The sequence below is a fragment of the Myiozetetes cayanensis genome, unplaced genomic scaffold (genome assembly GCF_022539395.1).
Source record: "Myiozetetes cayanensis isolate MyiCay16 unplaced genomic scaffold, myiCay2020 scf1, whole genome shotgun sequence".
Lineage (NCBI taxonomy): Eukaryota > Metazoa > Chordata > Aves > Passeriformes > Tyrannidae > Myiozetetes > Myiozetetes cayanensis.
Genome location: NW_026086604.1, coordinates 19,195,304 through 19,210,795, shown reverse-complemented (window position 1 = coordinate 19,210,795; position 15,492 = coordinate 19,195,304). Strand labels below are relative to the sequence as shown.

At 37.3% G+C, this 15,492-nt stretch overlaps 1 protein-coding gene across 15 annotated transcripts in view; it reads right to left on the bottom strand.

The window, feature by feature from the left end:
• UBR5 (ubiquitin protein ligase E3 component n-recognin 5) overlaps window positions 1–15,492 on the bottom strand; it is an 87,670-nt gene that overhangs the window by 5,192 nt on the left and 66,986 nt on the right. For 10 of the 15 annotated variants that reach the window (XM_050307727.1, XM_050307718.1, XM_050307708.1 and 7 more), the window contains 20 exons: window positions 14,913–15,024; window positions 13,663–13,794; window positions 12,754–13,015; window positions 12,142–12,406; window positions 10,551–10,762; window positions 9,957–10,187; window positions 8,145–8,218; window positions 7,384–7,556; window positions 7,171–7,305; window positions 6,363–6,583; window positions 5,614–5,734; window positions 5,403–5,510; window positions 4,896–5,139; window positions 4,215–4,326; window positions 3,540–3,684; window positions 3,096–3,226; window positions 2,133–2,193; window positions 1,655–1,830; window positions 1,206–1,290; window positions 90–245 (listed from right to left, as the gene is read on the bottom strand). In XM_050307727.1, the coding sequence (XP_050163684.1) occupies window positions 90–245; window positions 1,206–1,290; window positions 1,655–1,830; window positions 2,133–2,193; window positions 3,096–3,226; window positions 3,540–3,684; window positions 4,215–4,326; window positions 4,896–5,139; window positions 5,403–5,510; window positions 5,614–5,734; window positions 6,363–6,583; window positions 7,171–7,305; window positions 7,384–7,556; window positions 8,145–8,218; window positions 9,957–10,187; window positions 10,551–10,762; window positions 12,142–12,406; window positions 12,754–13,015; window positions 13,663–13,794; window positions 14,913–15,024 (3,156 nt within the window). The remainder of the gene's footprint in view (window positions 1–89; window positions 246–1,205; window positions 1,291–1,654; window positions 1,831–2,132; window positions 2,194–3,095; window positions 3,227–3,539; window positions 3,685–4,214; window positions 4,327–4,895; window positions 5,140–5,402; window positions 5,511–5,613; window positions 5,735–6,362; window positions 6,584–7,170; window positions 7,306–7,383; window positions 7,557–8,144; window positions 8,219–9,956; window positions 10,188–10,550; window positions 10,763–12,141; window positions 12,407–12,753; window positions 13,016–13,662; window positions 13,795–14,912; window positions 15,025–15,492) is intronic. The other 5 variants (XM_050307770.1, XM_050307835.1, XM_050307844.1 and 2 more) reach the window with 3 other exon arrangements.

Here is a 15,492-nt window from a genome sequence, read left to right as displayed (position 1 = left end):
CTGAGAAGAGCATGGATCATGTGTACACTACAACCTGCATAAACTGTTGAATTCTGAAACTACAGAGACACCGATTTAGCTGTGCTTACCTGCCCTCCACCCTCCTCCTTACACAGGTCTATTGCAAAGGCTAAGTCCATTGCTGCAAACACTGCATCAGCATCTGTACTCTGGGAAGCAAGGATAAGTTGCCGAAGACTTTCATACATAACCGGATCAAAAAAAGCAAAGTCGTGCCAGTTCACCTGTAGAAAAAAGACAGATGTTTGAAACAGACCAGTTGCTCAGGAGTATATTCAAAATTACGTGATCTGTGTCTGGTTTATGCACTAGCATACAGCAGTGCATAGCCCACGCAACAAAGTATACAAACACACAGAAATAAATGCAGTCAAACTCCTATTTTCAGCCCACTTTAGAATTTACATTAGAATACTGGAAGGAATACAAATTCAACAAGAAAAACCTGAAGAAAAGAATTAGAAGGAAATCACTCTTGGAAGATACAAAGGGATATTTAGGGATCATTTCTGCCATTAACCCTTTTCCAGTAAAGATTATACCTACGTTGTATAACTGATTATGTGATCAAAATTGTTTTTGAGGAAAGACCTGTGGTAATAAATCCTGGTTTAAGTTTGTTACATCAGACAGAATTTACAATGCCATTGACTAATAAATGAAATGTGCAGCACAGTATTAGTGTTTAATGGGGTAGGGAAACATTTTTGTCAAAAGTTTAGGTAATTATCACTCTGAATTAAATTATACCTACACCTGAGGCAAAATTTTAATCACAAGTTAATGAGTTCTCTCAAATATCCAGAAAAATGCTTTTCTATAAGCTAAGATACTATTGTCTAGTACTGTCTGTCTAACAGTGTCTCTCCAGATTCTTCAGTCTCAGGCAGAGAAAAAGGGAGGCAACAAGAAGTTTCTGGAGAGAGTCAAAGGCTAACCTATTACAAGCCATTACATCTTAGTCAAATACCTGAATTCTGGTACATCTACTCTATTCAAAATCTAGGAAATGAAAAAATTAATATTTCTCAAATTAAAGACAACTCCTCAAATTAAAGACATCCATACAGTTCCAGTATCAACTCTGCTAGTTAACACATAAGTGGTTAAGGAAAAAACCCCCAGTTTTTAAAGATGAGATTTTAAGCAACTACAGGAAATTAAAATTTATATGTTCAACTTACCTTTCTGCTAAGTAGAAATTTGATTACGTGTCTATTCAATGTGATGGGACATAGTTCATTCTGCAACAAGCACAAACCTAGGATTCTGAAAATAAATGTTTGGAGTTTGTTTTGGTACAGCAGAAATTACACTCGAGATCTTTCAGAAAACTCACATTAAAAAAGTCCATATATATTCTACGAATTAAGCTGCAGCTAGCTTTCCAGCCACATCAGTCCACAAAAGAAAATCACAGACATACATAATTAAAAATAAGTACATGAAAAATTAAAATTTACAGGAAAAGAAACCTCAAGTTGATGTATGCAAATTCCCCACTATTAAGCTCAGGGTGAGAAATAGAGAATAAAAAAAAAGTTCTTCCCACTTGGACCATTGGTACTTTCCCTGCTCTTGTGTATATTTGTCTTTTAAATTTTTTCAGACTAGAAAGTTAACAGGAGCATACCTGCCAATGTTTCGGAAACAATTCAGCCTTGCGTCTGTGTTTTTACCAGGTCTTGGTGTATAAAACCCTCGTTTTCCAGGTTGGTAGAAAAGTGGTGCATTATCATCCCCATCATCTGTATCATCTAATTCCATATCTACTACACTGCGGCTGGATCCATGTCGCTTTCTGTTTTCCTGGTTTGAAAGTCAGAATAGCAATTAGCACGTTTACCTCTAGTTACTGACACACATCAACAGGCTATTTGCTACTAGACCCAAAGATTGAAGTTCCATTCATTAAAACTTTCCGTACTTCTCAATGGTAATTTTAAACTTTTGACTAATTACTGTTTAATCTTTCCAACAGAAAATACAAAAAGATAACTCCACAAGATGATTAAACAGAACTTTGTCTTGCATGATAAAGGTTCCAGTTGCTTGCATTTTTAAAATTAACTCATACAACTGAATCGTGTGTAAATTTCATTTGCTCTTACCTGCACTTTATCTGAAGAGTCTAGCAATCCAAGATCCAATATGCTGTCAGCACCATTCTCCCTTGAAAAGGGAATAAAAAGGTAGATTTAATTTCACAGAATCAAAGAATCACAGAATGGTCTGGGTTGGAAGGGACCTTAAAGATCATCTATTTCCAATACCCCTCCTGTGGGCAGGGACAGTTTCCAGCAGACCAGGTTTCTCCGAGCTCCATCCAGCCTGGCCTTGAACGCTTCCAGGGACTGAGCATCCACAACTTCTCTGGGCAACCTGTGCCAGTGCGTCACCACCCTCACAGCAAAGAATTTTTTCCTGTTATCTAATCTAAACCTACTCTCTTTCATTTTGAAGCCATTCTCCCTTGTCCTGTCACTGCATGCCCTTGTAGGCTCCCTTCAGGTACTGGAAAGCTGCAATTAGATCACCCCAACCCTTCTCTTTTCCAGGCTGTACAATCCAATTCTCTCAGCCTTTCCTTGTAGGAGAGGTGCTCCATCCCTCTGATCACTTTGGTGGCCCTCCTCTGGACTCAGTCCAACAGGTCAATGTCCTTCCCATGCTGAGGACCCCAGAGCTGGATGCAACACCCCAGGTGGGATCTCACCAAGAGAAGGGGCAGAATTCCCTCCCTCACCCTGCTGGCCATGCTGCTTTTGATGCAGCCCAGGATATAACTGGCTTTCTGGGCAGCAAGGGCACATTGCTGGGTCATGTCCAGCCTCCCAGCCACCAGCACCCCCAAGTCCTTTTCAGCAGGGCTTGCTCTTGATAAAAAATTGTCATATTCTGAAACCAGTCACAATAGATTAAACTAAAGCCAGTAAGTCACTTGTCCCAAAAAAAAAAAAATTATCTAGAATATCAAGGAATAAGCTGCATTTATAGGAGTTAAATACAGAAAGTACAAGTTCTTTGGCCACAAAATCAGTTCTCACTTCTTATTTAAATTCTTAATACTTTACCTGCCATGTGCAATAATGAGTTCCATTGCTTCATCAACTCTTGCTCTAAGGGAATCTTCACTAGCTAGTAAAAGAAGCAGCTGAGCAGGAGACAATTCCAACAACATTCCTGTGATTTTACTTGCAAATGCCTGGGGATAAAGGAATGATAGGTTTTACTATTCTCCAATTCTCTCATTTTCAAATACTATTTTACGAAAGTTTTGGTATTTTTAATAAAGAATGCATTAAATATAGTTCTATTAAATATAGAATGTCTTACAAGGTACCTTCGAAGCTAAACAACAAATTACAAAGCCAAAACCTTAAGAAAATGAAATAGTATAAAATCAGTCTTATATGTTCAAATATTTTCAGATATGTTAAATATTCATGGATAAGGAAATCAGTTTTTACATTAAAAGATGGCAAGAACAATCATTAAGGGTGTTAGAGAAGCCTTACTGGTTGCATTGCTTGTACTCGAGGGTAGAGCCGTTCTCCGAGGGCTTGTCTGTGCGCTGGAAGAGGGTCAGGGTCGTCACTAGGATTTCCTTCTGATGCCGGTCTAAAAGGCCGTGTGTCAATGGACAGTTGTCTTCTGAAGTCCCTTAAGAAAATCAGAGCAGTTTGTACTCATTTCAGAGGAGATATGCAAAAATCCTCTGGAACAATATCGTTTGCACACAGATTCAGATTAGTATTCACTCTAATGCTGGAATAGTAGTGTTGCTCATAGCTGCTTGGAGAGAATGAATCAGAAACAGAGAACCAAAATGAACCAGAGATTTTAATAGTACTAGTATTTTGGATACAGCAGTCAGACATGCCACTGATGGCAACATTGTTTCTAAACCACCTCACAATTTTATTCTAGTACACGAGGTTTTGTTATTGTTTTGGCAGTAGAAATCTATGGCCTATGGTTAAGACATCATCTATCAATGCTAAAGTAAGCATAACTATTCTTTAAAGAATTAAAGGTATATACTGAATTTCAAGAAATTACCCAGCAAATTGCTCCTGAAAATGAAAAAGACTCCTTTAACTGGAGGAAGTGAAAGTATCTTTCCTGAAGATATCCGAGGCAATTATTCTATTCGACAAAGTACCTTTAACAAATTAAAATTTATCACTTACCTATCCCTATCTCTCCGAGAACCAGTTCGCAAGCCACTACTTCTCCTCATTTCTCTCTCTCGCTCCCTTTCCCGATCTCTCTCTCCCCTATTTCGCAATCTCTGCATCAGACCTGAAGGGCAAAAAACCTCATAAACTTAATCATCTTTATATTTCTCTCCCCTACCTAAGTTTCAGTGTAAGGAAAATTTCAGTTTTGGAAGAGCTTAACAGACATCAATGAGACAGAACCACTTCACTTGAAGTAGTGATTGGGGTTCAGCCAAACTCAAAGGAACCTGAAATATTTTTAGCAACTTAGAAATGACAAAATACTTTGAGAGTTTATATATACTTTCAAAAAACATTAAAACATACTTGTGAAAAGTCAGATGGAGCAGCCATATTAAAATGTGTCATCTCTTAATAGCTAAAATCTTGACAATTATTACCTACTGGAGAAAAGGATGCTTAAAAAAAGCTGTGAGCATCTCTTGTTTCAAGAAAAACAAGCTTCTTGTTTCTGAAAGCAGGAAAAAAAAAACATTTCCTTGCCTCAGAGAAGTAACATGCAATTTTCACAGATCCTGTGCTGAGCTAACAGAAGACATCTCTGACACAATGCCAAGTACTTCAATGTAAAAAAAGCACCCACGGCTCGTATGAATGTTTTCTGTAGATTAACTGCTGTGCATCACTTACTTGTATGGGTACCCTTGTTGGCATTCTGAATACAATCCAGATTTGGCAGTTTCTCGTTTGACAGAAAAGCCTGTGCGATAGCAGTATAAAAGCTTCGTGCCACACCACTGCCTTCTCCGGGCTCATCCTTAAAAGTAACTTTCACCCTGTGTACGGCCATCGGAGTGGTGGCACACCTGCGGCCAAAATGATTGTTCAGCTGCCTCATGGTCTGCTGAATTAGGAGGTCTCTGTCTCGATCAACCTAGTAAGAAATAAAAAAAAAAAGTTTTCTTTTCTTTACCAATCATCATAGAGAGAGCATTACAGCTTCACAACAAATTTCTGAACACTTCTGCAGACTCAGAAAATACCAGTCAGACTGTGAAAAACTACAGAGTAATTGGACGCAGCTCCCAAACTTACATTTAAGACACCTGTTTGCAGACTCTGAAATAGAACTTGCTCCTATCAAGTTGCTGCAGTAATTCACCTCTTAATGAAAACAAATTCAGAAGATAAACTAACATTTTTTACCTCCAACGTTAAATCCCTTGATTGCTGGTTTCTAAGTTTTTCCATCTCCCTGCGGAATTTTGACTCCTTTACTTCAAAACCACCTAATTCAGTCAAGATCTTAAAATAAAACAAACAAACAAAACGAAACACAAAATCAGAATAATGAGTGTGTCATAACTTAGTTGCAAGAGGAACTGTCCTTACATAGAGAAGTACATACCGATCCAGGCTCTGCTCCAACATCTTCCATGAATACTCTACCAAACAACTCTAAAGAAAGGCGCCAACGTCCCAGCAACATGTCATGAGATATAACCATGCCCATGAAGCTACACTGCGGCCTGACAGGAAGAGAGAGAAATGACAGATGTGAAATCAATTAAATTTCAGACTCATTTTGTGTACTTCACCTTTTTCTTACCCTCTGCCTTCAACTAAGTTTTTCTTCTGATAAACAACCGTGGACTAAGTTTGTGGACAGAAGCACATGAACCTACTTAGTTTCAGCTGAAACACGTTTTGTTTCCAAAGAGAAATTACTCTAAAAGCATATAACTTTGCTCCTATGTGGAGTTCATTGTTACTGGTCTTCCTTCCATCAAGACTTGAATTTATTTTAAAAAGCTGTAATTTAACATGAGTGCAGTTTAATCCCTGACTGCATGACGTATGGTCAGCACCATCAGATACAGATGGCTGTCGATTCTAATTGTTAAACTTAGCTACCCAGGACATCATAGTAAGTCTGCAGCAGGAAGTCAGGGAGTAAAGGACTTTGTCTACAGTTTGCGCAAATCTCTTTGAAGATTGTTCTACTGTTCACTTTAGAAACTACTATCAATCACAAACTACAAATTCAAACTAAATTAAGCTACCCATTTTAATATAAAAATACTTTTTTCAGAGTCCCAAATTATCTGTTTATCAGTTCAGAAGTATATTTCATAGACTAATTTTTCACTCGACTACCTGAAAGATGTGAGAGGTGGCCCTTCACTTTCTGTCAATCCTATCTCTGCCAACAAGCTGCTTTTCAGTTGTGCTGCAAGATCATGAGCTGAAGGCCCTGGTTTTGAACTCTCAGATTCTTCTGTAGGCACATTTTGTTCCTCCCCTTCCTTCTTTTGCCGATTTTGCATGCTCATAACATTTTTTAAGTTGGCTGCATAAGACATTTTAGTCGGAAGAACCTAAACAAGAAGAAGTAAAATTTAATTGCACTTTCAAAGCATTCTAAAGGCTTTTTTAGCACATATATACATACATGTGTATTTTAAACCACACAAAACTGAGCACAATAATTGACCTGTTAGAACAAAGTTCTAACATAATTTCAAAATTCCAAAAAAATTCCATAATTTTAAAAAAAATTACCCCCCCCAAACAACAAACAAACAAAACATTTTCCCCACTTTATCCTTGCCATTTAATGCTCAGTCTAATGGCAAGTCAAATCTGCTGGGCTATAGGGAGATTTAAATTTTTCTATCACATATAATTATATAATTGGCATTTCAAAATTAACTCAGGATTGTACCACAGCATTTAAAAAATTACTTGAAATTTGCTATAAATCAATGATCATAAAAGTTCCTATATTTAGAAAAATAAGCATACTTTACAGAAAAAAATCCAAGTTTTCACATGCACTGGGCTTTGAAATTATTCTGAAAGCTACTTGAAATTCTCTCTGAAAACACTTAAGTGTCTTTTTAAGGAATAAAGGTACTAATTTAAACTACCATATTGTTTACAATAAAAAAAATTTTATATTTACCTCAAGGCAGTTTCTATCCACTGTAACTTCCATTAAGCATTTCCCAGTGTTGGCAGAGGATGAATACAGACCTTGGCTGGGTCGGCCAAACAGATCTTCTTTGCGAGCATTTGGCTGAAAAGTAACAAAAGCATTCTGGGTAAATAATATACTTCAGTTAGGAATGAAAAAGCAAACTGCGGCTTTCTTCCAGAACACCATCTCTGATGTCACCTGTAATAGGTGAGGCTGGTCTGCCAGGGGGATGGCCTCTGCCAGAGGCACCTCAAAAGGATTGGGTGGAATGCAGCCCAGGAACGTCATAGAGTCTGATCGTCTGAAAAATGGATGGTTTTGGCCAGTCTCTGCTGGGAGGGAGTCCTCATCTTTGTCGTTGAGTGTAGCACCTAAATATCAGAGATTTCAAATCAGTTTTTACAGTTATAAAAGCAAAGGATTTAAAACACCGAAAATTAATATCCTTCCCTCTTAGCTATCTGACTGGAGGAGTATCTCTGCAAAGGTACTTCTACAGAATGCTCCCACAAATGCTGTACCTTTATTAAGTTGCTTAGTCATCACTTTTGTTCTTTTTACTGTACCTAGCTTTACTGAACAGGCACCCTTACACTTTGTTTAGAGTACACATTCTACCATTTTCAGTAGCAGTTTCACCAGATTAAAAAAAATCAGTTAAAATTCAAATTTTAAATACTGTCATGTAGAATGATAAGTAAGGACACAAATACTGCAGTTTAGAGAGAAAGGAGACAAAAAGAGAGCCCTGAACTGAGGGGCAATAAAACAGGCAACGGCAGAAGAAATTTGGGGAATTAACAAAGGTAAGAAAAATTTAACTTTTGGAAAAATCAAACTTTAATGTAACATATACAAGTAGCAAAATTTATTCAAAGTCCCAGCTAGCTAAAGGGAAAAAAAACCACTAAGACAGTCTGGCATTTGGGTATGCTGTATAGGTTTTTCTGTATACTAACTTTGATTGGTGTCATCATCATTTTCATGTTCTGAATCTTCATTGTCAAGACCCAGTTCCAAAAGTTCCCGAGTTCTTGAAAAATAAAAAAAAGTCGATCACCTTGAAGAAATTATTAGCCAAAACATTTACATCTGTAGCACAATCAGGAAGTGTACTTAAGAGTTATAAATAACAAGAACAAACTCACTCTAAAATCAAAGTACTGTAGAGAACTACTCATTACATACTCACTCACTACGTCACTAGCACAGTTACCTTTAGAGCCACTGGGCTCTATCAAGTTTGATCTTAAAAGTTACAGCTTCAGGCAGTGATGAATATGCTTGTTTTTAAAGATTGTTATCAATATAAAAAAATCCTAGGAACCCTGCATTAGCAGAAGAAATATGCAAGTGAATACTATTTCCAAGATTTAATAATAATGTCACTGATCACATTTCAGCAGGTAAGTCTGCAACCTGCACATTAAAAAAATTTACTTCACTGTATCATAAAAAGGACCTAGAACTTTAATTAATAGTCATTTCTGGCAGTTTATGCATTGTGAAATGTGTTCTGAAACTAGACGAAGACCGACACAATTTCATTTGACCCAGAATACTAAAATGTCATGTAGCAGAAGCAACGGACTGTTTGAACCATTCATTTTTATTAAAAAGGTCTAGGCCTTGACAATTTTAGAAGTATTTAATGAGAATTTCACAGTTCTTTGATGATCAGTTATTTGACAGATTTCAATATGTCAGGTTTTTGGGGAAAAGCGGCTTCCAGAAGCATCATATTGCCTGGAAAAGGCTTAAAGCTGTGGCTGTAACAACTCAAGTTGGACAGTACAAAAACTTGGTTATTGTATTATATCATTCTTACTTGTGAGGAAACTACTGTTGACAACAGCACCCTCTGGTATACATTTTGAGGTCATAATCTCACATTACCAAGACTAAAGTAGCAGTCCAATATATATCTAAAATATACCTTGTATTTTAGTTACTAAATTTGTAGAGAAAATGAAAAGTTAAGTTTGACCTGCAGTATTGAAAATTAGGAACAGGAAGGGGCAAAGATCTGCATTTATTTAACTGTTGACTAGGACTGTTCAAGTGCATTATCTAAAAGCCTAGTAAGAGATGAGAACAGATGTAGACTACCAACATGTGGACATTTCTATGATCATTAATTGTCATTTGAAATTTAAAAGAAATTATAAAAAGATATCTTAAAACATCTTAAAAATTAATAAATGCACCTCATAAAATGCTGTAGTTGTAATGCAGAGTTTTTCAACTCAAGGACATTTTCAGTTATCGCTTTCCCTGTTGTGCTTTAAATACCAGGTAAGTCTCAAATACACACAATCAAATGGAAAACAAAATCACTAAGGCCCATTATACCAGACACTGGTATAATGACATCATAAAGATGACATTTTCTCCAATGACAGATAGCTAAAGAAGTTATGTCAAATGTTAGGAGCAGACTGCATTTTTCAGCTGAGAAATTTTCCTGAGTATGTCTTTTAGAGGCATTGCCATGGAGTTAAAAATCCAACTCAAGTTTCAACAGTAAGAAAACCTTTTACAGCAATCAGCATAAAAACATCAGAACAGGGTACTGCAACAGGCTTATCAAACACAGGCACATTACACACATGCATATTCTTTCTATAATATGCATGTTATTACACACACCTCAACATATATAGATTGATGTATGTATTTATATGAGTTACTGAGTAACAATGCCAATGACTGAAACAAAAGCATACACCGCCTTTGCACAAGTTTTTCTTTCTAGGAGTCAGCCTTGATACCTTTTTCTTTCCAGCTGGGGAGTATCCAATGTTGTCTGTTGATTCATTGCTTTAATCCAATAAATAAGGGCTTGAAAAACATATGCTACATGCTTTAGTGAACAGACATCCAGAACAGGAAGGACATCCGAATGCTCATCATTGTGAGAACGCATCAACGACAGTGCGTAGTTCAGGAAATCACCACGTGCTGACATCATTCCCTGACGGGCACTGAGTAAAGTAGCACGTCTAGTCAAAGAAAAGGATTGAATACAGAGAGATTAGGCATCACAGGAGAATGAAACCTTTACGTATTAGTCTCTATTTTTGAAATATGGATGCAAAACCTCAGTAAACCACACGCAAAAAGTCTGATACGAGTTGCAATCACATGACAAGCAGTTCAGATGCAGTGTATTGCAAACAGCATTGAGAGGAGTCTACTGCATCCCAATAAACCAAACAGTGTCAACGACACGGGAACCCTACTTCAATCAAAACAGTAACTACACGGCTATACTTCAAAATCAGATTCCTAAAATGCCAGTGAATAAGATTTGACTGTGAAACTGGTAGTTCATATTACATGCAATAATCAAACTATTTTTATACCTTCTTCCCTCAAGTGTTCTTAAGCTGGCTTCTTCACGGGCTGTCATCCTTTCCCTTCTAGCTGAGTTCTGAGAAGCATGGAGAGGATGATTTGGATGCCCAGGATCACCAGCAGATGATAATGCAGAACCATAACGCAGCTGAGCTTCAGTAGAGTCCATGATGCTAACCATCCAATTCCAGGTAGGAATAAGCTTTTCTTCTACGTAATTCTATAGAAAATGAGATTTAATTAGTTTTGCAAACAATAGAACTAGAAGATGATAATGCAATCTAAACATAAGCCTTCATCCGATTCCCTACAAAGAGGATGAAAACCATGCTCAAGAATGACCAATGATCAGGTTTTGAAAGCTCTTTTGAGATTGCTGATGTACTGTGGTGGTATGCTGCTCTCTTCAACTAATATTTTGATATCTGTAAAGCATTCTCATCATCCCCTCTCTCTCTTTTGAGAATTTCTTCTACTCCTCACCTTATGGCCACTCATCATCTCCCAGGTGCACACATCCTGGGTGTTTTAGCTCGATTCCTGACTTTCTAGTAGCTTTAACAACCCTCATCCTGCTATGGCATTACCAGCCAGATCTTTGACCTTTCTTCATGCCTTGCAACTTACTCAGTGAAGATGACAAAGTTAAGACCTGCACAGAGAACTATGTCTGCATACAAGTTCTCCTCCCAGTCTAATCTTCTCTTCACATGTTCCCAACACAGGCTGTGCAAACCTGCATTTCTTGGCATTTGCTAACTCCATTGACTTCTTAGGTTTTTTGATCCAAATCAGACTGCTTTCTTCATTCCTCTACAAACTGGTCTTCAAAAACAACCCCTACACTCTTAAATGTTCTTGTGTCCACTAAACTAATAAAATGCTGTCTCAAACCCATTTCTGTATTGAAACAAAACCCCCACTGTCAAACTTTCACATGCTAATAACAAACATCTTGCTGCCTCAGCTGGACAGATCTCCTCTTCACTTTTTCCATTAAGAATCTCCTCAATCGAAAATTATTTGAGCCTTCTCCATAATAAAACTATACTCCCTTATCTCTTTTCCTATGTATTTACCCCAGTGTTTGACACCAGAGTATCTTTCTAACCTTCCCCTCTCAAAGCATAAGCCTTCTCCTTCCTTCACACTGTGAAAATAGAGCCATACATATACCATGTGACTCAATTACAAGGAAATACATTGTCATCAGGTTTTCACATCCCAGCACACAGCACTACTAACAGAAAACAACATCATTTGATTTCTTGCCCCCCCCCCAAAGCAGCCATGTTATTCTGACAATTATTTTTGTACTAAATTCAGCGCAGAATATTTCACTCTATATACTGTGCTCACATACAAGGCGATGCATATTTTCCTAAACACACTGGAGTTCCTCCTGGGTTGTCAGTCTTTGAAACTTATGCCTCTACATGTCAGACACCAGTCTTCCCCTTCAAGTATTTTCGCTAGAGATGCATTTTACATATACTTTCAAAAAACGGCAGTCAAGAGCACTGTACCAAAAAATATGCACATAACACAGAAAGGACGTATTGAAATTATGTTCCTCTACAAAAATCTGCATGCTCTTACCTGCAAGTTAACTGCATCTTGGTAAGTCAGCTTCACTGCAGCTGGGATCTGGGAGTATACTAAATGATTGTACTTGGGAATCAGACCCATCAGGTCAGATATCTGCCGTATCACAATACTGTATGCTCTTGCCAAACTGCTTGCAGACGTCAAATAGCTGCTTGCATTGCTGGCCTCAAGCGCTGCGGCTGCTGCTGCAGCACTTGTACTGATGGTACCACTCCGACGTAGGTTCGATGGGTCAATATAAATCAAGCCTGCTGAACTTGCTAAACATAAAAGATGATATGGTATTAATGAATTAAAGTTTTCTTTATGTTTTGTGTATTGACTGATATAATGAAGATTTCCAGAAATAAACTTGTAAATATTACTGAAACCAGAACTGTAACTAGCAAAAAATTACTAGCTACAGTAAGCATACACAGATCTTCTTAAGAACTGCAGCAGATCCTTTCCTTTTTTTAAAATTCAAAACTAGAACCAGAACAGCCAAGATAAGTCAGCACTAAGACAAAGAGACAAGATTTTCATCCTTGAGAAAATAAACAGAAACACAGGAAGGAACAAAGCCAGACCTAACTACCACTCATGTGTGCAATTTACTCAGACTTGCCTGCTGGGGTCGACGTACTAGAAGGAGCTGTGCTAGTGGTCCGCTGGTTTTGGGTATTCCGTACAGCCCATTGCATGGAACGGGGAGCCTGGGCAGCACCATTGGCATGTGAGCTGTTTGTGGTTCGTTCCAGAGGCTCATCAAGCATGAAGGTCTCCTGTTCTATGTCGTCACTCTGACTGCTGCTGCTATCAGAGTCGCTGGAATCATTTGACTGAGAGTCATCTTCAGAAAAAAATGCTGGCACACTGCTTGCTCCTGTTGAGAAAATAAACAATAAACAACAACTGACAACTGCACATCTGTGCACATATACAAGTCAGCATTGTAAACTTCTTCCATGAGAAGAAACTGACATAAACTAAAAAGGTTCAAGTACCACTACTGAAAATGTTAAATAAATTATCCCTACAATGTACTGCTAATTGTCTCCAGGTTTCATGAAAAAGCAGTATGACTCCTTACATTTCAAAATATAAATTTAGAAGTAATTTGATTTAAAAATTCTTCACTGATTTTAACCCCAGGCAGTGAATTCTAAAAATTATGCTTCCAAACTGGACAATAAAGCAATTGCTCTCAAAAAGCTGTACAATGTTTGCTCAGGTTTTGTGTATTGTTTTAAACCATAAACCATTGTTTTAAACTTCTATGCTAAAAAGCGAGAGCATTTGATTTCATTTCATTTCACAAGAGGGCAAGGTGATTTCTGTCTAACATATGCACAAGCTCCTTAAGAGCAAGAGAGATAAAACACATCTTAACACATATCTTCTCCAAAAAGTCTCCACAGTACTTTACTATTAGAACAAAGGAAAAAGAGGAAACATGAGGAAGGAAGACAGTTCTTAATCCTAATATCTAAATTTAAACAGCTCGATTAAACACAAAAAGATGTGGTGTACCTGCTTCCGACCCAGCAGTAGCTGCAGTGACAACACTTCTGCGCCCACTGGCATTGTCCTGGTTACTGTGGTTACTCTCACTGTCACTTTCTGTTTCAGCAGCAGCTAACAAATCCAACTCCATATCACTGCCTATAAAAACAGTATACAAAACATCCCATATTTAGAAAGAGAGAAAAATTACTATAGTGACTCATGTGAGACACATTAAAGAAAACCCAGAGCCTCTCACTATAGCAGAAGTTCACAGATATGCAGGGAGGTCATAAAAGCAGTGCAGAGAGGCAACAACACTTGGAGCGTGTTTTCTTATTTTCCAGAAATTAGTGACCCCCAGCCCTCTAACTCTGCACTGCACATGTACATTCAACACAAACTGAAAATAAAGACTTTAAGGATTCAGAATTAGTCGCTCAAGCCAAAAGACTCCACAACTCTTCATATACATGTATCAGGACAATTAACCATATGCTGTTTCAAACTAGTATCTAAGGAATATCTGAAAACTTTAAAAAAATCTGATTAAATATAAAAGTTCTATTCCAGTTCAAGTTTTGAGAATGAAATGTTTGAATACTCAGCAAATTAATAAACAGATTTACTGTAACGTAAATGTGTTGACTAGAAACACAAAGAACAGTCAAAAGAGAAGATAAATTTTTTTAATCATAGCTTTGGGCCCTCTAATCCCAAACTAAGTAATACAAGACAAGTTGTATTAATGTCAAACATTTCCATACAGAATTCAATAATTTTATCTACAAAATATTAAACCATAACTTAATATTCTGTGATTAGTTTGAGAACTGGCTCATGTGATTCAGATCCCTTCTGAGAACACATCTACCACAACTATGATTGTATCATCAGCTATACAAGAGCTAGGCTATTCTTTTAGTCCTTCAAGTACTCTATGTCAACATTTTCCAGTAGCAAATATAAAAGACAAAATACATATTGTTAACCAAGAACACAGTAACATTTGATGCCTTTGGTGTTTTTTAATCCTTTGGGACCTTAATATTTTTTCCTCATGCAGAAAGAGAAAAATAAAAATGCTCTTGTACTTGCCTACTGCAAGTTATCTATAATTTTATCTCCTTCTCTAAGATGCATAGTAAGAAACCCCTGGAGTCTCTCTACTTGTGCAAATCTCCCAAATTTTTATAACTGGTGACTTCAAAGATGCCTTTACTTTTTGATGAAGTTTTCTTATTCAACCCTCAGTGTAGGATGTACATTATACATACCATCCTCATCATGCTCATCATGCTGTCCTTCTGCTTCAGCATTTTCTTCACCACGTTCTTCCTGTTCATCGTGATGGTCTTCTTCACCAGCCACCCCCTCAACCACTTCAACCTGGAAAGAGTATTGTAATTTTATGCTAGAATATCTTCCATATCAGAGATAATTTATGTATTTTCAGAAACACAGTGCAAAATTTAATTTAAAAACTATGCAACAAAATCACATATTAGAAAGATGACCTCAAAACTGAATTGAACAAAAAATGAACTGACAGCCACTGCAGTTGTACATGGCTGTACAATCTACAGTGTTGTGGAGAAAAAAAAATCAGGTTTACAAATAAAACAGCCTCGAACATTAGATTTTAATGCTGAAAAGGTAAAACTGACTACAAAACCTAAAGTTAGCTTCTAAATACTGAAGAGGTATCTTGCTAAAAGACCCTTTCACTCTCTAACCTACACTGGAGCAGCCGTGTGCTAATAGAACAGAAAACAACAATTACAAATGGCTATTAAAAACAATTACAGCACAGTATGATTTCATGGGGTACTACTCAATATCTTGAGGTCTTGATGT